This window comes from Centruroides vittatus, unplaced genomic scaffold, assembly GCF_030686945.1.
Source record: "Centruroides vittatus isolate TY-2023 unplaced genomic scaffold, ASM3068694v2 contig_3210, whole genome shotgun sequence".
NCBI lineage: Eukaryota > Metazoa > Arthropoda > Arachnida > Scorpiones > Buthidae > Centruroides > Centruroides vittatus.
The window spans coordinates 30,492-55,816 of record NW_027122062.1 but is presented as its reverse complement, the minus strand read 5'-3'; the positions used below and the strand labels follow the sequence as shown (position 1 = coordinate 55,816).

Below are 25,325 nucleotides of genomic sequence, written 5' to 3'. Positions count from 1 at the left end.
GTTTATTTTAATCATCCTGTAAATTCATGGACGAAAGGTTTTTAAAATAACTTTTATTTATCTATCAAAATGATTGTCAACTGAAAAATAAACTTGATATATAAAATGTAAAAGATATAAACATTTATTTTTTTTTGTTCTTTTACAAATTCTATAAAAATGAAAATGGTCCTTTCCCAACTACATAAATTAATTTTCTTTTTGATTAGTTTAGTTTTACATTTTCACCACACAGAACATCCAATATATGGACAACCGTTTGTTCTGGTGAAGTTTTGTAAATGTATATAAACATATACATCTAAGAAGTACTTTGTTTAGGAATTCCTGCATCATCTAAAAGATGAGCAGATGATATCTCTATGAGTTCTGGTCCTGTGCCAACCTGTGTGTGAATCACATATTGCAAACCTCTATGAATAGGAGAAATCAAGGATCAGTCAATATAATAAATTTTCTACACTGTAGTGTGAATCACATACTGCAAACCTCTATGAATAGGAGAAATCTGCATAGAATTGATAAGAGTCTGGAAAGAAATAAAATTTTATATATAATATTTCTTATTTCTAAAATCCTTGTATAATATTTTGTTTTATCAAAAACATTACAATACATTGAGATTCAAATATAATTTTGTAATGTGTACACTGTAGACTTTCTAGCAAGAGTTACAGTGTAAATGACATGTAGAACACTGATCTAGACTTGTCTAGCTCCATTTCTTCAAATAAATAATGAGACTCATTGAGTGTAGGTATTAAAATATTGAGTGAAGGCAAACATCCCAAGTGGAACAGAAAGCGCATTAATATTCTAGCTTCAACAATGTAGAATGTTTCATTGAAAAGAGTACCACGAGAGAGAGAAAAAAATGCTTAAACAAAAATTACCCAACTTATGGTGTTGAGTTAAGAATGTTAAAAGGGAGGAAGTGGTGATGTTTCATAGAAAATTTCTTAATTTTTTTCTTTTGATTCATTAATACAATAGTAGCTGCAGCAATCAGTTGTCTTGTTTGCAACATGTTCAAGTTAACTCTACAATGCTCTAGACCAGTGATGACAAACTGTGACCCAACTGACAATTTCAAGGCAACTACATTGAATGCTTAGAAATTAAGTTATAAAAACATGTAAAGTTTTTAAATCTATCATATGTGTAGTGTGAAAGTAGTATCCTAAAGCTGCCATGAAAAGTCTTAAAGGCTACTACTAATTGGGAATCTCAGATGATAAACTTATCATTGAATAAACAACAGAAGATTTTCCATTTGATTAATGTGATTAAAATCAACAAATATTTCATCTTAACAATAAATACATAAAATTTGTTAGCAGAGTTTAATCTATATGAAAGAAGTTTTTTTAATTTGACCCGAGATCAAAATTTATTAACTCCAAATATCATTAGAAAAAGGTTTTCCAAAACTGCTTTAGACAGTTCTCTACATCAAAAATACATTTCACTGTATACAAACAATAGATAAGCCTCATTATAGTTATTCTAGCATCACTCTAGCAAGAGCAAATTGATATAATGTACACACAGTTTTAGTCTCACTAGAGAATAGAAAATCTAGTCTAACTACAATTTTTTCTACAGTTTAACAAATCATGAAATATCCCATGCTATGCATAATCTATCAAAGTTGCTAAAACACCAGATTTTATTATGAACTGATGATTATTTTTTGTAAAATTTTACTATATGGATTAGTTTTAATGGAAAGTAATGTTGATTATTAAATTAGATTATCATTAAACTGTTTCATACTGAAATACAATTATCTGCATACAAACTACTTTTTTGTAATCATTTGTATTACAATTATTCTACATTTCAAAAATTGTGCAACAGAGTTTTAATTTTTTTTTAATGGCAAAATATTTCAATGATGTGACTGAAAAATCCAGTAAAGAAACAAAAAAATACATTTACTATGTGTTAATCTGTGATTCTAATTGAACAGCACAAGAAGAATTACCAATACTGATGTAAAAAAGGTTCTATTTTTCTGCTTATTGGAATCACAGAAAAATAATATTGTGTTGATAGTTTCAGCATTAGGGCCCACCAGTGGCCAAGTGGTACCATTCCCAGAACACAGAGTTTGGTCTTGGGTTTGTGCCTCACCAGGGCATGCTGGCCACATGGAGTTTTCCTGTTTTTCTCCATGTCTAATGCGTAAATAGGGGCCAGTTACCCTTAAAAAGACCTCCTGAAAGGCATTCTCCTTAGGCAGATCGCCCAAGTGTTAAGTTGCCATAACTTAACTAAACAAACAAGTTTCAGCATTAGAATTTACAATTCACTCAAGCTTAAAACATCACACTTTTATTTAATGGTATACACTATAACAGAGAATATAACACACAGAAAAACTATATGCCAAATTCAATGTGCTTGTGAGGTTTCTCCAGTTATTCAAAATATCCACTTATAACTGATCAAATTATCTTTATTTTTCCTTTACAGAATGGGAGTATGACATATGCATTTTGGATCAAAGTTTTAATTTACAATCCCTCTTCAGTGTTAAGTGTGCTCTTACTCCCAAATCATACAAATGTAGGTAGTATTGGATGATAAAAATATAAAATACATTTTTGCAGGGTTCAGTTCTGACTCTTCTATAAATCACAAAACTATTAATGGTTTTATACAGTTAAAAAATACAGTTTTAATTGTTGTTATGTCTGTAGAATACAGACAAATATAACAATACAATGCTCAATGGACTATTATAAATATGGATTTTATAACAGTCTATTGAGCATTGTATTTTTTATATTTGTTTTAATTGCATTTTAACCTATAGAGATGTAATACAGTTTTTAATTGTTGTTAACTGTATAAAACCACTAATAGTTTTGTGATTTATAGAAGAGTCAGAACCGAGCTATGCAAAAATTAACATATTTTATACTCGTATTTTTATCATCCAATACTACCTACATTTGTATGATTTGGGACTAAGAGCACACTTAACACTGAAGAGGGATTGTAAATTAAAACTTTGATCCAAAATGCATATGTCATACTCCCAATTCTGTAAAGGAAAAATAATAATTTGATCAGTTATAACTGGATTTTTTGAATAACCAGAGCAACCTCACAAGCATGTCGAATTTGGCTTATAGAGGATATAACACATTGATATTATGTTTCCCCAAAGAGAAGTTCAATAGTTTTTCTAGGCAAAGATTGAATTTTATTAACAAAACAGTCAATAAAATTCTGGACAGTTTTTATCCTTTAATATCTGTTTAGTCTCTAGCATATGTTTGATAGTTTAGATTTAATTTTAAAATTTATAATGTAATTAAAAGAATGTCGGCAACAAATGAATGTATTTTTTAAATTTTAGCTAAACACTAAAAATTTTGTATCTTCAATATATCTAAGCAAGAAAGTTAGACCTAATCCATTCCAGTATGAAACATTGATAATGCTAACAAATTGACAAATATTATAACATTGAGTCTGTTCTAATAAGACTTCATTTTTTAAATTTATTATCTGAGCTTTATAACACAAGGCAAATAAGTGGTAATTTAGCTTGTGTTAAATGCGTTGTCTTTCCATGACAGAAAGAGATCTCATAATAGTACTGTTTTTAGGAACACCATAGGAAATGTAAATGTTCATATAATCTAAAGTTTAAAATAAAAATTACCAATTTCATGTAACTGAATAAATAATGGTTCACGTATTAATGAAGAATTTTTGAAAATGGGCATTAAACCATCATTTTGACCATTATTTCTTTGTGCTGCAATTTTTACAAATGTTTTTGTCTTTTCATAGAATAATGTATCTATTTTAAAACTAAAATTACATGTTCTTTCCAATTTTTTTTTTTTTTTATGTTGATGATATTGTAAAATGGAGGATGAAATTATAGCTAAAACTGCCAAACTGATCAATTTTGATTGGCTGCTGCTAATATTTTAGTGAAAGGTTGAAATTTGGTTTCTTTTACAGATAAAAATAAAAACAAACAATTCTGATATTGAAAAGATTGAAAGATACTACATTTTGAGAAAAATTCAAGGAATTCTAAAGTATGTTCTTCATCAAAAACTAAAATCAAATTTCAGAAAAGTTTGGAAAAAGCATTGAAAACTGAATATGATAATAAATAACCAGTTTGATAAATCTTCTGATTTAGAAGAGAATAACAGAATTAGAAAGTGGAAATAATTATCAAATATCGTGTGACAAAAATACTTTGTTGCAAATACTTCTGCTACTAACTCAGTTTCATATCTTTTGACTTTGGAATTATTAGAAATTTGGTTGTATTATATCTAAAAATTCTTTAAAAAAATGTGTAACATTTCTTTTGTTAGGTCACAAGTAACTGTGGAAGAAGACCCAAAAAATAATCAATGTCTTGGAATAAATTTTGGGAGATCTTGAAATACATAAGGAAATAATATAGTCAATTTGAAAAAATTGTAGACCTATAAATTCCCACTGTCATCTGCCTGTCTGTCCTTCCTTAATTTCAAACGGAGTTAGATGAGAGCCAAGACCAGATATGGAAAGCTTTAGGGGCTGGAGACCTCAATTAATTATATAAAAACTACCAATGCAAATTGGAAGTCATGCTATTTCAATTAAAAAATTTTCCCCTGAAAGGAGTTAGCAAAGAGTCTTGCTAGTCACCTATCTAACAGGAAAAGTATGGTATACAGAGGCAAGACACTACTAGAGGAGAGCATATATTTTAAATTAAATAAATTAAAAACATATTATTGCAGCCTGGCATTTTGATGATGATACTGAGCAATTATTTATTGTTACAATTTAAATTATTAGAATGACAGTATGGGACAGTTGTAACATGTTATTTGGAAATGTTAAGATTAGAAAAGTAAAGTAGTCTTGTTAAGAAATCTAAGCAGTTATTTGATATTTGTGGGCCAAAAAAATTTTACCTGCTAAAATCCACCATCAATTAGTTTGTCAAGGTGTATGTGGACAATGTCATGTTCCCACGCTCAACAATGAAAGTTGATGCTGCAAGAATCGATAAACTGATCCAGGATTATAGGTAATTTTGACACAATGTGATGTGCCTTTCAGCTGGGTCTAGTACATTGAACCATAAAGAATATTATGCTTGATAACTTACAGTACTGTAAGTACTTTTTCATTTTACTCTTTCAGTCCTGTGAGGACTAAGATGCCTTTTTTTCATCATCATTGCCTTGGCCAACAATAGATGGACAAAATGGTGAGGGATGAGTTCAACATATCTATGACAGACAATCCTTAAAAACTTCCCAAGATTTGACCCAGATTCCCAGAATGGTAGGCTGACATTTGAAGATTATTTATTATGCAAGTAATTATGATTAGAAATATAATTATACAGATTATATTATCAAAAACAATATTTTTAAAACTAAATCAAGGACTTATTGCAGACATATAAAAATACTAATCGGGGAAGAAGTGTCTACTATTGCCAAAAGTCCATTAAATTGAATGTGTTTTAAAAGCATGTATTTATATCAAACTTCTATTATTTTAATACATCTTGTACATTGTAATGTACATTGGATCAGTGACTCAATAAGTACAAACTAATGAATCCTTTAGTGTGCTTTATCTATATATAGTAAAAAAGGAAAAAGTTTTCCTGTAGGACAGATATTTTTTTCTTTAAATTGAGAGTCTATTTTATTACCATTATACAGAGAATGAGATTATTTTATCATACAGCTTAGACATTAAATTAAGCCAAATACTTATTTATGTGTACTTGATGTAATAAATTTTTTCCTTTACTAATTTCCTTTCAAGAATATTAAAACCCTGCAGATGTCAAGAACTTGCTCCATCATTCCTAATTCCATCATGTAGATCCAAGAAATTAGAAACAAATAAACTATCATATCCAAATAAAAAATTTTAATGTGTTTCCATTCTGATCTGACTAAATTAGTATACAATTACAGTTTTTGTATTACATAAAAATATTGATGATTAATATATTTTAATTTTAAGTTATTAAAACAGAAAACATACCTCTGATAAATGTTCTAAAGGCGTAACTGGAAGACCAATGAAAAACTTTGAGTTACCAACATTTGTTGGAAAGAAATGTTTGATGAGAGCTGCAACATCAGAAACATTCTGTTCCAACATGAAGAGACAGGCATTTGGCCCAGCATCAAAAGTATAGGCAATCTAAGAATTATTATAAAATATGATTACATTTTTTCTTCTTAAATGATTAATATAATTAATTAAAGCTGAACCTTATTAACTCCGTAAAAGGCATTGTAACTGTGAACCAGATCCATGATTGCCAATGATGTAGCATTCACATAACGTAATGGAGGATATGTGTCCATACAGATAGCATGAAACTGATTGCTATCCTGCAATTAAATGCATAACTATTTTGAACATGATTATAATTCATTATGTTATACTATTAAATTTTTGATTTGATGATAATTAATAATTTTATTGATAATTTTTAAACTTACTTTCATTGTGATTTCTGCAAACTTTTGAAAATTTTTTTCGACGATTGCATTAGTGATTTCTTTTATTCTATGAGGAACAATATGAGCTGCTCTATATTTGAGTAAATCACTTGTTATAACACTTGAGCCCATTCCTTGAGTACTACTAGTATGTTTTTTCTGATCATTTACCTTTAATAAATAAAATAAAATAAATATTATTAAAAGATTCAATTTTACATTTATTTTAATATTTCTTAGTTATTGTTTTTTTAAATGTTTTTAAAATAAGTATGGTGAAGCAGAAAAATCTTCAAAGTACATTTGTCCATAAATTATATCATGAAATTATTACTTAACATCCTATTTATTCTAAAGACATCCTAAAGACATTAAACAAAGCACTTTAACTAAAATTTTATTTTATTGTATTTCATAATACAACATGTAATGCTCGAAGACAATCTAAATGAATATTTTATCATAAAATTACACTGTATTTAAAACAAAACAATAAATTGTAAAAAATAAATATGTTCTTACTTTAAATGGCCTGTCTTAAATTTAACCTTAATATAGAAAAAATTTATATATAAATAAATTAATATTCATTAATTAATTATTTATACAGTAGAGCATCGATTATTCGACCCCCGATTAACCAACTTATCGGTTAACCGACCGCGTTCTAGTCAGCAAATTCAAATATCCGCTAGTGATGTGGTGCTACAATATTTGGTTATGTCTTGCCTACTGTAATATTATTTTTGTTAAATTTTTGCATGTTTTAGCTGGCAGCACTGGCTCGACCATGAAGGGAGGCTAGTATTTAAACCAGGCCTAATACACTATACTAATAATGTATTTTTTCATACTTTTCGGTTATCCGACTTTTCAGTTATCCGACCAACCCCAGTCCCCAATTAAGTCGGATAATCGATGCTCTACTGTAATTATTAATTTAAAAGACAAATATGTTATGAATAAACTGTGATTAAAACTGAATTGAATTTTCATCTATTTCATATGAAATGATTTTCAATGTGTTAAGGTTTGAACATTAGTTGTGCTATTTTACAGTCTTTATATATTGTTTAATATGTATTAATTATCCTAAAATATAACATAAAATCTTATTTCCAGATCTACAATATTTTAATTAAATAATTTATGTTTTCATCATAGTTCAAGCAGAAATTATACAAACAAAACAAATTTAAAATTATATACCTTGTTTGTTTTAAGACACTAATATTCATTCAGAAATATTTTCAATGTTTGTCCAGTTTATTGATATTACAATAAAAATATTTCTGAGTTCTTAAAAAATCATAATTAAATTCTATATACTTTCTACATACATAAAATATTATTAAATTTATAAACTGTTTCAATAAATAGCTTTATCGTTAATGCTAATTCATTTTAATGAAGAGAAATAATAGTATCTAAAAGAATTATGACAGCATGTAAAGCCAGTATATTCTAATAGGTCCTCAAATTTGATTTAAATGGTGTTAATGTTAAAAAAAAATGTAAATTTTTTTAATAGGCTTGTCAAACGTTTTTGACATATACAAACTCCTGGAGACAGAACTGAAAACAGTTCCCAAGAATGACATTTTTTATATGTTGAAAACATTTGAATCTGTTAAAAAAAACATTTATATTTTTAGGATATTAAGACCATTTAAATTGAATTAGTGGACTTATAATTCTATGAAATATAAAATATATTACTAATAACAATGGATTTTCATAAAGAAAACCTGTGTTGACAATTAGATATAGATACTTACTACTAAAACAAGTATCCTTAATTCAGGCCAGTGATCATTTGAAGCAATTTGTCTTGCAATGGAATCAGATCCATCTTCCTCAGTTCCTTTAATCCATTGAACAAATCCACCATAAATGCTTCGACAGGCACTTCCTGATCCCTGTCTTTAATATTTGAAATAAATTCAGTAATAATATATAAAATTAAATTTTTTTAGTATAAATATATGTAAGCATACCTGGCAATTTCAGACAAATCAGCTTCTACTTTGAATAATTTTCCAAGTGCATAAACTAAAAGAAAATATTACACATTTTAAAAATGTCTAAAAGTAAAATTACAAACGTTAAATAATTTTTTGTTTTTGAATTTTTAATGACTATTGAGTAGCAATTTATTATTGAGAGAGAAAGAAAAAAAATGACAATTATAAGAAATAATTATATAATTCCACATGTTGCTAATAATGCTATAATACATATAAATATATATGCATTATGTATATGTATTCTATATTATAATTTATAATTTTATCAAAATCTGTGATAACTGTTCTAAATACATGTTTCTGTCTATCAATATTACATGATATGAATAGCATCTATTAATAACATGAATATATAAATTTTAAAAGAATTTACTTTATATTATTGATCAAAAGAATAGTTATGTAAACTACAATTTATTTGTTAGAGTTTAATTTTTTTTATTGAAAGATTAGTAATATAATTAGTTTACACTCATAAAAGAGATAATTTCTATTACTTCTAATAAATTAAGTATCAATGATTTTAGTATTTAATAGTGTGTTGGAATTTTATGTAAAAAATATTAATTTATAATTAGTAATTTTGGTCAAATTTATAAAAAAATAACAACTTAAATTCAGATACATAAACAAATTATTACTAGTTATGCCTTGATATCAATCTGGCACAGTACTAGACACTGTCAACCTAGTACGACATAACTCAAAAGTAACAGTAGACCCTCATATAATGCAGTGAATATGTTTCATGTTATGTGAATCTGAGTCCCATGGGTTTATATGTGGATTATGTGAAACTGTTTATAAAAGACAAAGGTTTATTTTAAAAGATATTGTAAGTTTAAATATGATTTTATATCTTTTATTTCATTTGGAAACAAAAATAAAAAGTATTAAAAATATATCTGGACAATAAATTCATTTAAAATTCACATGCAGAAGAAATACAAGTCTTGAAATTGTCTTTCTAACATCACAGGAACAACATTACATGGCATTCTCTGCCATGTAACATTATCATTCCTGTGGTGTTAGAAGGTCCAATTTATTTTTAATAATTGAGAAGCATAATCCACATGGATGCAAGTGCATATGGAAATAAAAAACTACAGTGGAAAGAATATACATCTGTTTGTAGACAAATGTGAATTAGATGCTATTTTTCCTATTGTATATGGGCCTATTTGACACACAAACTTATTACATAAACAATAGAGCTTGCAATGAGTAATATTAAGGCATTAGTTCAAGTATGACCATCATCAGAAATTTGGCACTTACATCCATTTGGAAATAAGTTCCTCAATTATAATTTTAAATTGTGCTACCACCAGAGGATTTTTAAAAGTTTTTACATATTGAAGTGGAGGTTGAAGTTTTTTTCACTAGATTTCAACCTATCCAAAATTTTAAACTCTTTTCTTCTGTGATAAAAATTTTCTGCTCAACTTTGATTCTTTCTTGATTTCAGTAGTCATGGCTAGGTAAAAAATGTTTTGTAATATAGAAATACTTTAACTGTTCCTAGAATCCTATTGAAAAAGGACATGTGTTCTGGTTGCTTAGATTTGGTTTACTTCAAAGGAGACTTCTGTAGTGTAGTATCTTTTTTCTAGTTCAGTCTGTTTATTTCTTAAACAGATATATAGTCTAAATTTTATATCCATTTACATATCATTTTAGATTTTTATTTATTATTATTGAATATTGTACACATATAGATAAATAAAAGTCATCAATAAACTCCAAGCTGTGCTTGAAATTTTCAAATATCTTTGATTAATAGAAATTTCTAATGAATAACCTTAATTACAAGTTAAATCTAGTCTTCATTCTAAAATTTTTCTTTAAAACTTTTCTATTATTTTGTAAGTAATCCATACCTAAACATGCATAACCAGCTGCAGATGAAGCTAAACCTGCAGCTGTCGGGAAATTATTACATGAACAAATGTGCACGTGAAAATTAAGATGATGGTCATCTTTTGAATCATCATCATCATAAGTTTTTCTTTTTCGTGCTCTTCTTCTTACTAAAATAAATTAATAAAATTATTATTATTTATTAATTCAAATATGAATAATTAAATTTGTTGAATTACAGTAGAGCATCAATCGTCCGAATATCGATCAACCAAAACATCGGTTAACCGAAAGCATTTCAGTTGGCAAATTTGAATTTCTGCTAGTATTGTGGCAATGCAATATTTGGCTGTCTTGGGCTATTCCAATATTATTTTTGTTGGTGTGCGTGTTTTAGCTGGCAACACTGGTGTGACCATGAGAGGGTACTTAAGGACACGCCAGGATTTGAACGAATTTCAACATGGGATAGGTTAATATTTTTTTTCGTACATAATCGGTCATCCGAACAACCCCAGTCCTGGATTGTTTCGAATAATCGATGCTCTACTGTATTTTATAAAAATTCAGTAATGATGTTGATAATGATAACAATTTCATTTTATAATTTCTTACTTTCTCTCAGGCAATTTTGTAATCTTGGATTTTCCATATCTTGTTCTCTGAAATTATAATAAAATCCACAATAATTTTCACAAATAAAATAAAAATGTTAATTTGAGAATAATTTAAATTTTAAAAATTAACCAAAATCATTTTGTAATAAAAAAAAATATATAAATAACCGTTGCGAAAAGTTCACAGAGTTCAGCGTTATATCCACATTTGCTTGTCGCAAGTACTTTCAACGAACCTTACTGTCGTCATCTTCAGGCGAGTGCATAAATTTGCCTGAAGGTAAGGTTTGTCAAAAGTACTTGTGACAAGCAAATGTGAATATAATGCTGAACTCAGTGAACTTTTCGCAACATTTATACGGTGTTTGGCGTGAATATTGCCGTACCGACATTTATATAAATAACTTTTCTAGCATTTAAAAGTTGTGTCTATTTTTATTATTTTTAATATTTTTCAAAACTGATTTTTTAAAGCAATTTTATCAACATTTAATATTATAATTAAAAATAAAGATATCCCTGTCCCTAATATAAAATTTATTATAGAAAAAAAACAATGAAAAAATAAAATTTTTTTTTTCTTTCTTTTTCATTTCACTTATTTTAAGAATTAAAAAAATTAGTTGATGATGATAAATAAATATTTTGTAAATTTAAAAAAAAAATTTTTTTGAATCTAAAATTATAGTACTGTTTCTATTGTGAAACTGAAAATTGTCAATGTTTAGTAAAAGAATAATCTGCAAAGTAAAATTCCCATTTTTTGACAATATTAATACTATAAATAAGTTGTTAAAAGTGTCTGTTTAAACTTGATTTATAAGATTATGTCAAAAACTACATACTTGCCATTTAACCACATTCTATCTCTTGAAAATGAAGCGCTGACTGCAACCGTTGTTTCTGCATACATCTTTATAAAAAATATTTTTAAAAAACTATTACATAAATGTTATAATTATTATGGTATAATATTTCAATTCAAATATTTAAAATTATACTTTAACTGTACAAACCTGTTCTTTTGATAAAGTAACGCTTAAGGAATCATTAAGAGGCAATACCAAATCTTCATTTCTCTTACCCCCTTAAAAAAAAATATTAATGTATCAAAAAAGTTCAAATAATAATTTTAAAAGTTATCATTTAATGAAAATTTAAACTAGATTACTTTATTATGTTTTAAAGAATATTACTATGTAATGTAAAAAAATAAACCATTAGTTTCCGGTAAGAAGTTCATAAAATAAAGTTTTAAGTATATCAATTAGTTTTAAATAAAATATAATGCTCATATTTAAATTATCATTATATAAAGATTTCAAAATCTGATTCCGTTTTCTAATTAAGCTAATTAGCATATACAGACTAATAGAAAAGTCTGTAAACATTTGAAAACTAGTTGATTAAAGAGTGGAAGATAAGGACGATAAATTTTCAAAAGCATTTTGTGTAAAGTAAATGTCAGCTTGTATTAATTATTTTGAATTTGTTGTTAATCTTTATTGTGTAGTATAATTATTTAATCTTATTACTTTTTTAGAAACCCTTTTTTAAATTTCAATGCATATTGTATATCTTCTTTCACATTTTAGTTATAATGCTATGCATTTTTATAATTTAACTAGATCAGCTAACATGTTTCACAATACTATTAAATTTTAAGACCTTTTTTTGTTATAAAATATACTTTAAAATTCATCTTAAATGCAATTACAAAAGTTACATGATAAATAATAACTCTAGACTTTAATAAAAATCTAAATTATTACAAGACTTGTGAGTATAATAAGTTAATTACACGGTTTATTGATTACATGCTATATTTTAATAATTGGATTTTATATTGTTTGCTGTTTCATTAATTCAAGGTCACCTGGAAAAATAACCAGCACAAATCATATTGATGTTTTGATTTTGTAAAAAGTTGCGCATTTTTTTGTTTCTGTAAGAATGATAATTCTATATAATTATGAAGATGTGATAATATAAGTTTTTTTTTGCTTATTTTACATTAATTTTTATGTAATTTTAAATGTAATGTTTTTTCTTCATTCACAATCATGTGCTATTATTAATAAAGAAGAAAAACACCTTTTATGATATATATCCATAAAGTATTTTTACATAATAATTAAAAATAAATATACTAACAATTATTAAATTAGATACTTTACATTTTGATAATAATATAATTAAATAAATAAATTAATTAAATAATTTATTTATATAATTATTTATGAACTAAGAATTAAAAAGGAAATATTTTATATTATAAACTGTAAAAATTTACCCTTTTGTTAATAAAACTCAATTTTATCTTTTCTAGTAGCAGAGTTCAATGTGATAGACGAATCATCATTAAACTGTCATTTTGCTTAAAGTTATTTTTAAATTGCGGTCAATCGAACTGATCAAATTTCCTGATACAATACTATTATCTTTAAGTATTGCAAGCCTATTATTTTTTCAAGATCAATAAAAAGTTTTAGATCTTTTACAAGCATTAAACAACTTCTGAGTATTTTCACTTTAATAATTATTGATCATTGAGTTTTATCTTTTTATTCTTTTATTATTATTATACTTAGCCTTCATTTTCCTTGCTACTTAAGTAAAAAAGATTTTATACTAAAATTTATTTTGATTCCTCTATTTTAGTTTTAAAATATTTAGTGATAATGTTGTATTTGAAATATATTAATTTATACATTCTATAAATTAATATATTATTGAAGAAATTCTGTGTAATCTGTATATTTTGTAAGAAGCCGGGTTTGATGATCTATCGAACAGTTATTGGCAACAAGTTGGTAAGACTTGCTTACTTTGTCATTGGATGGGTACGATATTAATTAAAAATAACTGAAAATCTTACAACTTTTCAGGTCTTTTTCCTGACACCAGGTAAGAAAGGTAATTTGTCTTACCTCGTGATATAAAGATTTTATTAATATAAATCTAAGGCGGAGGGACAGGTTCTTACGATAAAACATTTGGCATATAAATCAATTCAAAACAAGACCAATTTAAATAATAAAACAAAATAGAATTTAATGAAACAGAAAATTAATACAAGACTCGAATATAATCAACTTAATTATATCACAAATCCTTTATATATATATATAGAGTTTACAAAAATTATAAATATAATATACCTCTATAAATATCTCATTCTTGGATGATACATTGAGTAAAAGTTAAGCAGAAGTCAAGGAACAAGAGGAGACCAGGCACAAAATATAAGTTCCAACAATTGTATGGTTAATCTGCCCGGTATCTGACATGTAAAACCCTTTTATACTCAATTTATCTCCAATGAGGAGTTAAATTTCTTAAAATGTATAATTTTTGTGATAAAATATTACATCGCCTTTGATAATTTAAAAACTAATGAATATCAAACTCAGATTCTCACAATTTTATTTCATTCAATTCATCAATAGTCTTAAAAAACTATATTCAGATTAACTCTATATATATATAGACTCAATTCATCTTACATAAACATACATAGACTCTATTCATGAATTAAATTAAATGGTCTTACTATAATAAAATATATATATATATGAATTATTTGTTAAAAATATAATAAAGCATTAAAAGTAAGAAAAATCTATTAAAAAAAAATACATTGTAATATCTTTCAATATACAAAATATACTAACTGAAATACAACTGCTTTATTTGGAGAATTTACACACATGTTCAGAATCAAGTGCTTTTGGAGCTATATTCCATTCTTGAAATTTACTACTCTCTAAAAACAGTTTTTAAAAGTTCAATTAGTACTGATTCTAGTATCAAATCATGAAAACAAAATGGAATATTCTTGGAACTTTCAAATTTTTAAATTGAAACACCAATTAAATATTTGTGGGACATTCTGTTTCTAACTGAAAAAAAAAAGGGTCTGAATATGTGTGTGTAAATTCTCCATATAAAGCAGTTGTTTTAGTTTGGACACAAAATATACTAAAAAGCATTGTAATTTAACATTATAAAACAGCATTTTTAAATCAAATAAGAATCTCTACTGAAGAAAATTTAATTAGACAGATGTCTGAATTATTGCCAAATCATAATTTATTTTAACAAAATGTTATTTAATTTTCTTTTCACTAAATGAATTGTATTTTAAAATAAATAATATATATATTTTTATACTTTTGAAAAGTTTTATATATATAAATAGAGCTATTCAAGTAATATATTTCATAGTATTATATTAAATTTCAAAATTATTTTTCATTTTAAGCATAAAATGTAATATTAAAATGTTATTTACTTAGATAGCTAATGTTAAATTTAAAATGCATCATTATTTATAAATCAATTAATTAAATACAGTTTATTAAAAATGATAAGCTATATTTAATTAATATTATGCTACTCGTTTATAAATACTGTATTAACCAATTTTTTAATTTAGATTAGAATTGGAATTATAATCAATCAAATGATCAAAAGAGTAAAGCAATGTATGAACTGAATAACATTAATTATTATTATGATTAAATTATTTCATCAACCATTTTCTCATATGTGAATATGACTGTTAAGCTTTAAGCTTAATTTATTTTCAGATCCTGTCAAGTAGATGTAATTTGAAATCATTGAAAAATAATTGTTTTAATGAAATTTTAAATAACAACAATAAAAAGTACATCTTCCGAAGGTGGATATTGCAAAATTTAAATCGATTTCGACTATTTATAGACGAGGAAATATCTAAAACATCCGCGTTACAAGTGATCCCACGTCACTAAACACAACCAGTCGTTTAACATTAAATTAAACAACGTTGACACCACCCGGATACGGAAAAACGTATCTATGACATGACAAAAACAAAGATATTTTAAAAAATGTTAATGTTATATCGTACAATACTTGATAATAGCAATGTTGACCGGCGCTCTAGCAGTCACCATCATCACGTCCATCTTCTCTTCCCCGTAATCTTCATTCTCTTCCAATCCCCAGACACGAAGCAATCTCTTGAGCCGTTTCAATGCAATGACCGATAAACCGGCAACGATAACCGATAGTTGGTCAGTCATGCATGCGATCCAGTTCTTACTTCCTACCTCTCCGTTATCGCTCTAAATACACGTCTATCATGTCCCTTTACTCATATTTGAGCTTCTCGACTCTGCTTACGTTCCGCAACTTTAATAACCGACGTGACTACCTCGATACGGGTGCCATTTTTTTGCCTGTATTGATAAATCGATCGTTTAAGTTTCTCGTACGCCGCCAGGGGGATATAAGTCACATTTTAAAATAGGATTTGGGCGGGATTATGTAACGTGTTTCGACTTAGTATTTAAAGTCTTGTATCGAGTTTAAAGATTTGTTTTTAAAATCCTTTAAGTTAATTACAAAGTCGTCTTACCGTTCGTTCGAGTTATAGAGCGATGGAAGGCCGCGATGTCAACTATTTTCGCCAACTTCTTCAGAATGAAAAGCAATTCCTACTTCAGTTAGGCCAAAATTGGCAGAATATTCTTGATTCCAACACAGAAATTAGCGAAGAAAGTAATTATTTTAAGTTATATAATTTCCAAATAATATTATATATACATTATTTTTTACATAATTTTTGTGAAATTTAGTAAATACTGCTTAATTACTACTTATAAGTGATTTGTTTGGATGTAATTTATTATCGGGCAATTTTAAAGACGTTACAAAGTCGCATATTAGGCAGAAAAACTCTGCAACAATAACTTTTTTAATGTAAAATAATTTCTAATGTATTGTCTTTAACCATAAATTGTTCAGTTACCAAATTATTACTAAAGATAACTTCAGTTAAAAGGTTTTGAACCATGTATTTGTCAGTGCTTAATTTTGGATTTCTCACTTTAATATTTTCTTCCAATTATTATTTTAATGTGATTTTGATTAAATGTTTTAAATTCAGTGAATTATAATGTATCCTAATTAACTTCTCAATAGTAATATAAATAACAATTAATTAAATGGGTCCAAAAATGAAAATTATCTAGTTTGTACAAAGTTTTCTTTAATTCTATTATTAGATTGATCAGAAGTTGGATGAATTTAATGATCTTTGTTAGGAAAATTTTATTATGTTAATTTATTCAATGAATTTTTAAGATTAAATATTTTCTAATAACATCTGGTAACTTTTAAATTTGAGATATATACATATATAATGTATTCACATCATATAATATTGCTTTGTGCTATACACTTGCATCACATGTATACATAATGTTTCTGTATAAGGAAAAAAATATAACATTGAAATTATCATTTTAAATTATAAATTATCAATAAACTCAAATATGAAATATGTTATATATTAGGATTAATTTTTATCTTGAATATCAAGAATTTAAATTTGATTTATAATAGGTCTATTGTATCCATTTAAAATCAATTTGTTTATGCCTATAAATTTTAAGAAATTGTTAATAAATTATAGTGAGACTAGAAATGATTGCCATTCTGTTGTTTGTAGGGGTTTTCAACCTTGTTGACCTCTTTCCAAAATTAGATTTAATTCACCAACCTCTTTCTGCACTGATACAAAATAAGAATAGTCTAAATTAAAAATAGAATGAAATAAAAGAATCAATTTTAAAAATTAATAATTTTATTATTATACAATTTTGGATTTTGATTTATCTATTTTTTTTTTTTGTTAAAATTTTTTAAAAATAATATAATAATAATAATAATAATTTGATGTATTTCTATATACAGTGGGTGATCGGTTAATGAACATAATCTGTTCCAAGACTTTGTTCCCTATCCGAATTGTTCATTAACCAATTATCAATTTACCATAGGTTTTTATGGGAATTTGATTTGTTCTGGAGACTCCAAAAAATAAAAAATATATACTTTCTTACTACGTTTATTTATATGTAATAATAAAAATATTATAATGCATTTTTATTAGTCATGTTTCTTTCGTTTGTGGAGTTAAAGAATCTGTCCAGTGTCGATTGCTTTCCTCTCTTCAGGATTTTTCAGAAATAATTAATAGCATTATAATTGTAGAGATCCCTAAGCCTATTAGTCTCAACCTGGTTTGGATGTCATTCTAAGACAGTTGTTCTGACATCCTCCAACTTCAAAAAAATGCTTAATAGTAGATATTGGCATTAATTCTCTTTTTCAGAAGAAACATCGCCAAGTTTCTTGATGATCTTCATTCAAGATTTCTTTGTGTTCTTCTGTCGTCAGATCAGTTTCAGGTTTCATTATGAGCTCTTCAATGTTCTTTATTTCTCAGATGTGATTTTTGTTGTTCCTTAACCTGCTTGAGTCTTCTTGATTATACTGTTATCTTAGATAAGATTGAACTGCAGCCTACTGTAAACCTATTCGAGCCATACTGCCCAGCAACATCAGACATCTGCCCACTCTCTGCCTTTGCTATTATACTCTCACCTTTCGAAAATAAAAACTGACGCAGAACTTAATGAGTGCTTGCTCGACAGTCTTGCAAATACTATAAAAGAATTGTTTATCAGAAAAATAAAAGGCCGGAATTACAGGGAAGAGTTTCAAAGTTTGGAGGAATACTATCTGACCAGGTTGAGCGTCAATGTCGACATCTCTCACGCTCCGAAAAGTTTTGAATTGTTGCCTGAAGACAAGGGAAGACCAATCGGTATTCATTATTTTACATCGTTTTTTCTTGTGTTTGTTCTGTGAGGTGTTCGTTGTCCAAACATAAAATCTTTCACGAAAGTGTTTATCAGATTTATTGTCAAAAGTGTTTATCGTTAACTGATCACCCACTGTATGTATATATATATTATCCCCAATACAAATGTCCTCTAATAATTTATTTATTGATCTCCAGATAAATTGATCACTTGGAGTTGTTAGCAACCAGATTAGTAACCCCAATTATAGACTATCTTCTTAATTTCCTTTTTTTTTATTTTTTTATTTATCTACTTCTTCAATGCTGATTCACAAAAATAAATGGAAATTTAAAGGTAAAAAAAAATCAATATTACTTAAATATTCTTTTCCTCTTTAAAGAGGCATCTAAAAATGTGTATTCAATGTAATTTGCATTGCCAACTTGAGGTTATTTATGACTTATATCAAATGTAACAAAGAATGGGGCAATATCCATCTCTTAAGATTGTAGATCATACTTTAAAATTCATATTTGGTAGTAGATTGTTTGAATGGAACATGTTCAAGTAAAGATCATTGTAAGTTAAATTCTCCAACATTTAGAAATACTATCCATAATTCTAATAGAACAGTAGTTATAAATGTAAATACAACAATTATATTATAATATAGAATATTAAGAGAAACCACAAATACAAAATACAACTCAAATAATACACTATTATTCTTCTCACTAACCAGGATGATGGAAATGTTTGGGGGGAGATGATGATAGGAGTTATAAAAGGTTTCCCAGGTAATAGAAATCAAGTTTGCTTCCTTATAGTTAATACATCTCCCTTTTTTTGTAGTTTTAAAGATCTCTAATAGCTCACACCATCTTAACTGTGCTATATCATCTATAACTTGTATCATTCTAGCCTCTTCAAACATAACCTTTACTCCCGAATCAGTCACATAGGTGGCCAAAACTGTATGGGCTATTCCTAACAATGGTCTATGCTTTTTTAACATTTTTGCAATTATTTGTTGATGTCGTCAAGTAGTTTAATTAATGACACAAATCACTTGATTTATCGTCAATCTGAGAATTTACTATTCTTATAAAACATTCCATTCATAGATAGCACTACACTACTGAAGGTTATTCTGTACAGTGTGTTTTACATATTTACTACCAAATGGCATTTTTATTTTATTTTAAGTATTTATAATTTTTTGAAGCAAGAAATTTCTTTGTGTAAAAATACTGTTTGAGTTTGTTTTAATCAAAATGTATAAAACAAAATAGCTGTTCATGCAGGGTTACTCACGGAATTGAACTATATAATTGAAAAATTTTATCTATGATCGAATTGTGTAAATTATAAATAATAATCAAACTGTCATTTCTAACATATTTTTTTTTATGCTAGGGAAAAGAAACTTTACTACCATAAACAATGAAAAGTAACATATATATGCAAATTTTTTCATATGTATATGATAATTGTCTGGCCTTAATAGGTTAAACAACATAAAGTATATCAAAACAACAAACTATGTATTTTCCTATTTTATGTATAAAGATAACACAATTCTATAATCCACAAAAGGGGCATAACTAACTTATCTATTGTTATACATACACCACTGACATTCACATAGTTTGATCATGACAAATGTAAAACATTTCACATAAAAAGAGGAATTCTAAAGAAGGATCACTTTGCAGTTTGAATTAGAGAGGACATTAAATGTTTGGATGAGGTACAATCTAAAATCATAAGTTAAGCATAAACAGTGATGACAAATATTTGTCATCACTATTTCATAAGCTTAAGCAAACAGAATATCGTATAGTACTGTAGTCTCTCTTGCACAATGCCATAAGATATGCATGACCTGATGTTTGTCTGGAAACATCAGGTCTTAACATCACATTACAGAAAAGTACTTATTGAATACATGTCACGCAGTAATTCTTAAATATTGATATATATCTGTGCTTTTCTTTATTCAGCCTACTGAAAATGCACTTCCTTCTGGCTAGCAGCAAGGTTACAGCTTCATTTGAGTAGGGTTTTAGATTACAATTTTAGCTAGCAGCTACTAAGCAATGTCCATGAGTAACATATGTGAAATCAATTCTGAAATGAAAAACTGTTTTTGGAAGTTGATAGCAGTTGTAATTTTTAATTAACTGTTGGTGATGAGCTATTTCATTTGTTGAACATACTCCTTTTTAAAAGGCAAAGTATTAGCAAATTTTTTTTTTGGTATTAATTAATCTGTTAGATATGCAATAATCCACATTTAAACTGATTTTATAATGATATAATTAATGGGCATTTTTGGTATTAATTAATACTTTGTTTTTTAAAGGTAATAAAGGCATACATTCACCATTAGTTGTCATACAGAAATGACTTATAAAGTCCTTATCCAAATAATTTGGACTGTCATAAATATAACCTTCAATTTTGGTATCTTTTTCATATTGATCTTTTAAGTGTCAACTATTGTTGCCATTAAAAATAAATTCTGCTTTCCTTGAAAAGTGAAATGCATTGTGCAGTCACTTTTCAAGGAGCTTGTGTAAAAATGTCAGTAAACAAATCAAATTTAATATTTCCAAAGCTTTGACTCTCAACATTTTCACTGGTGGGTCAATTAATGACTGACTGAAATTTGACATTGCAACTAACAGTGCAACATGTCTGATTTGTGAGATACAGGGTCACGAATGCAAATATTCTATGACATGGCCAACAATCTAATCAAAGTTGGGCTGCCCTCCATTGGGTTAAGGTTTAGATATGCATGACTTGAACGAGTTTAGGCTTACCAGGTTGGCTCTACAAAATGATAATCACATTGACATGTAGGCAAGCTTGAAGGACATGAGGCTGCCATATGGGAACATAGATGCTTATATTTCTAAATTCTAGGTGTGACAAGCTTAGATGTGCACAAATTTTTTTATGTCCCTAGCAATTGTGGGCAAATTTTCACTTTTCCGGAAAAAAAGGCTAAAATTGCAAGAATTAACATATAAATATGAGAATTTAGCCAAAAATTTAGTAAAAAATGGATATGGAACAAAAAAAAAAACATTTTTGGGCATGAGACAATCAAAATATCTGACTGCCTTAAGTCTTATTTGTATGTATTGGTACCAGTGCTGTATTTCTTAAGTTGTAATATCTGCAATGTATTTCAACTTGTAATGCTGTAAAAAGTGAGTTTTTTGAAACTGATTGTGACTCATGACTTAAGTTGACTCATGTTTACAAACCTAATGGGTTGCTGTCACTTGCAATTTTTATGCTTGCATTTGCTCTGCATCGCTCACAATCTCCATTTGTCATTTGTAAACAAAGCAACTAATCAAGCAATGGTGTTTTTTTTTTCTTCCACTTGCAGCACTAAGCAATGATGTCACTTCCTCTAGAGAGAAGTCAGTGCTTGCTGAATAAAGAAATGCACAGTGTAACAACATCACACCAAGATTGTTTTATTTTGATAGCTATGCTTTGAGCTCCATCTTTTGTACACTAGTATCAACTTTATAGGAAACACTCAATCATCACAACAACAATAATAATAATAATATAGTAAAACTTCCCTAACTTGAAGCTCCAAGGGACAGGAAAAAACTGAGTTACAGGCAATTCAAGTTAGAGAGCACTAGAATACAAAATGCCTATTCTAAATAGATTTGTATTTTTACCTCTTGCATTATGTAAAGAATCTTTTAATAGTTTTTTTTTTTTTAAACAGTCCATGTAATGTCTTTCAGCAAAATGTTTAATGTAACTAATGGATGATTTTGCAGGTACTATACATCTTGTTGAGATAGTGAGAGGACCTCTCACTTTGGACTAAACATTTCATGGAAATCCAATACTGTAATTAGGATCACTTTAGATAGAATAAGTATTAAAATTCAAGTCAGAGAAGTTGAAGGTAACATAAATCAGTCTTGGGGACCACAAAAAACTTTGACTTGGAGAAAATTTGAGTTAAGGAAATTCAAGTTGGAGACATTAAATCTATATGCTGTTCCATTGAGACCTACCATGTGCTTAGTTTTCTTTGAGTTAAAGAAATATTCAAGTTACAGACATTTGAGTTAGAGAAGTTTTACGTAATTTATATGCTAAAGACATTTTTTGAAAAATTTTAAATGTCGAAATTGCTTAATAAACTTCAAACTCCAAAAAATTAATTTTGAATTAGATGTAGCAAAAACATAATTGTTCTCAATAACACTTAAAAAAAATTCTATATTAGCATATAAAGTGCAAATTTACAATTATGACTAACATGGTGTCAAATTAGTCTATTAATTTTTGGAATAGATAAGTTATAAATGTTTTTAATCAATCGCTGATTTTTCATGAAAAGCATTTGATTTGTGACATTTATAAATTTGGTTTTTGTCTGTAACTCTACATCAGAAATAAATACATAGTAATTATCACTGAAATCTGTTCTAATATATAACCAAGAATCTCTCTAGTGCATGTAGAAATCTTACTTTGGCTTATTCGTATGATATGAAATGATATTTAATATAAACAAAACCCATTTAAAGATGACAAAACTATAGTGCTTTCTGTAGGCACAGTTCATTTTGTGATGAAACACAAACTAAGAATTGAGTGAAGTACTAGCAAGTCCATAATAATTTTAGGTGATGTCATTGCTGGAATGAAAAAGAATAAAAATAAAAGAACAATGCTAGTGACCTCGGGCATTGTCACTTTGATCCCACTGTATCTAAAACAAAATCGCGGACCTGTAATTTTTATTAAGTTTTTAATTTCCTTATTTCATATTATATTAAAATCAGCATTTTGTATTAAAGATGTAATTTAAAATAAGTTCAAAACTGAAGTAATATTTTAAGACATCTTTCATTAGTTTGTATCGGTTTAATATACGAACAATGTTAACAAATATTCAGTTAATTTTTTAATAAATAATTTTAATATCTCTTAATAAAATTTATCTTCTGATTATTAGTTTTTACAAAACAGCAAAAAGAATTGACAAACTTCATTTTTTTGCTATTAAATATCCCGTGGAGTTTAGTCTTCAACGTACATTTTTATTATTATTTAGTTTAAAAATTTTGATTTTATCTTATTTTCAAGTTTCTGGACAAATAAGAACTTCTATAGGACAGACTCATCTTTTAATAAATCAACGTTTTAAGCAGTTTTCTAGTCTTATCGACGATTGTGAATTTCGTAAAGGTCATAAAGAAACAACTTGTAATGATCTTCAAGGTTTCTGGGATATGATTTATTATCAAGTAGGAAACTATTCTAAATTTTAAAATATGAAATCTGTTGTTTAAGTTAAATTATAGAATATTTATTGGAAGGTCTATATCTAATGAAAGTTTTATAAATATTGAAAATATGAAATACTTTAGGTAATGGACATTCATGAAAAATTTCAAAAATTGGAAGTTTTGAAGAATAACAATTGGAAAAATCTAGAACCCGAAGAAGCAAATAAGGTTGTAATATTGTTTGTGTTAAAATTGCTTATCATATATATTATAATAACGTTGATTTAAATGTCTTTTCAGAATAAAAAGAAGTCAGTTTGTGAAAATAAAATTAAAAGGAAAGCTCTTCAGTCTTCCACTCTAAAAAATCACATTCAGGAAGCTCGCAAAAGAATGAATCGGTCTTCAAAAGTTTGCCCCGTAACATCATTTAATTCTCAGGATAAGGAAAATATAAATTATTTCTCATTAGCACCAGAAAATGGAGCTATTGAAAATAATACTTAAAATATTTTACACGGGAATTTCTGAATTTTCATCAGTATTTAAAAAATATCATCGTACACATTTCAAGCTCAAAGTTAATCTCTGAAATTTTATTCTGTGATTTCCTTAAAATTTGTAAAAAATAAATAAATAAAAACAAAAATGTAAGAATTTTGTGTCAAACAATATTATAGTAGTTTAAAACTAGTCTATAAAGACATTAAAAAACCAAAGAATTTTATGTAATAAAATGTTCTTCTACATTGTATTAAATCAACGTGTAACTTTGTTTCCAATATTTTAAAAATTTCTTTATTTAAATAAAATATTTTTGTATGCATTATAAAAATTTATATTAACTAGAATAAAACTACGTTCAAAATAAAGGATTTGTTTTATTTAAAAATGCTGCATAAAATGTGAAATGATTAAACTTTATTTATATTCTTTGTCGTCACCCGAAAAAAAAAAATTTTTTTTTGATCATCAATATGACGTCAATACTAGCTGAAATTTTTAATGCCAAAACTTGGCAGCGATCCGACATTTTTCTGCTTTACGAGTTTATGACAAGTACTGTACAATCAATATATATTACACGCAAATTTAGCTAGGAAGAATTGGTGTAGAATTATTGACCAGTATATAGATCGCGTTTAAAAAAAGAAAAGCTGTTGAAATCGTAAATTAAATTTCGATATTAAAGATTTTCTGAAGTGTAATTACGCCAAAAGTTTAGTTAAACTTTGTGTAAATCTGTAATGCAATATTTTTATAATCACGATCGTTATGTAATTATAATTTAATTATATAACAGGATTAGTTTAAAAGGTCAGATGAATTTAATTATTAACTTCGTTCAAACCAAGCGAATCTTTTTAAATGTTAGTGTTATAGT

General features: G+C 27.0%; 2 protein-coding genes across 3 annotated transcripts; one reads left to right on the top strand and one right to left on the bottom strand.

Moving 5' to 3' along the window:
- Positions 1–108: 108 nt before the first annotated feature.
- Positions 109–16,278, bottom strand: Mvd (mevalonate diphosphate decarboxylase). Of its 2 annotated transcripts, none has more exons than XM_067268288.1 (12): positions 15,911–16,278; positions 12,033–12,103; positions 11,862–11,929; positions 11,015–11,061; positions 10,420–10,569; positions 8,507–8,561; positions 8,288–8,432; positions 6,510–6,680; positions 6,276–6,398; positions 6,043–6,204; positions 490–529; positions 109–411 (listed from the first exon to the last, which is right to left on the bottom strand). In XM_067268288.1, the coding sequence occupies exons 1-12, from the start codon at positions 16,083–16,085 to the stop codon at positions 302–304; spliced, it is 1,317 nt and encodes a 438-aa protein (XP_067124389.1). In that variant the 5' UTR covers positions 16,086–16,278; the 3' UTR covers positions 109–301. The 2 variants fall into 2 exon arrangements, with proteins under 2 accessions (XP_067124389.1, XP_067124390.1); XM_067268289.1 differs by having other exon boundaries at positions 15,916–16,026.
- A 23-nt stretch (positions 16,279–16,301) lies between these two features.
- Positions 16,302–24,833, top strand: LOC136973559 (disks large-associated protein 5-like). The gene is made up of 4 exons (XM_067268290.1): positions 16,302–16,563; positions 23,799–23,959; positions 24,083–24,169; positions 24,242–24,833. Exons 1-4 carry the CDS (start codon positions 16,443–16,445, stop codon positions 24,446–24,448), a joined length of 576 nt encoding a protein of 191 aa, XP_067124391.1. The 5' UTR covers positions 16,302–16,442; the 3' UTR covers positions 24,449–24,833.
- Positions 24,834–25,325: the final 492 nt, after the last annotated feature.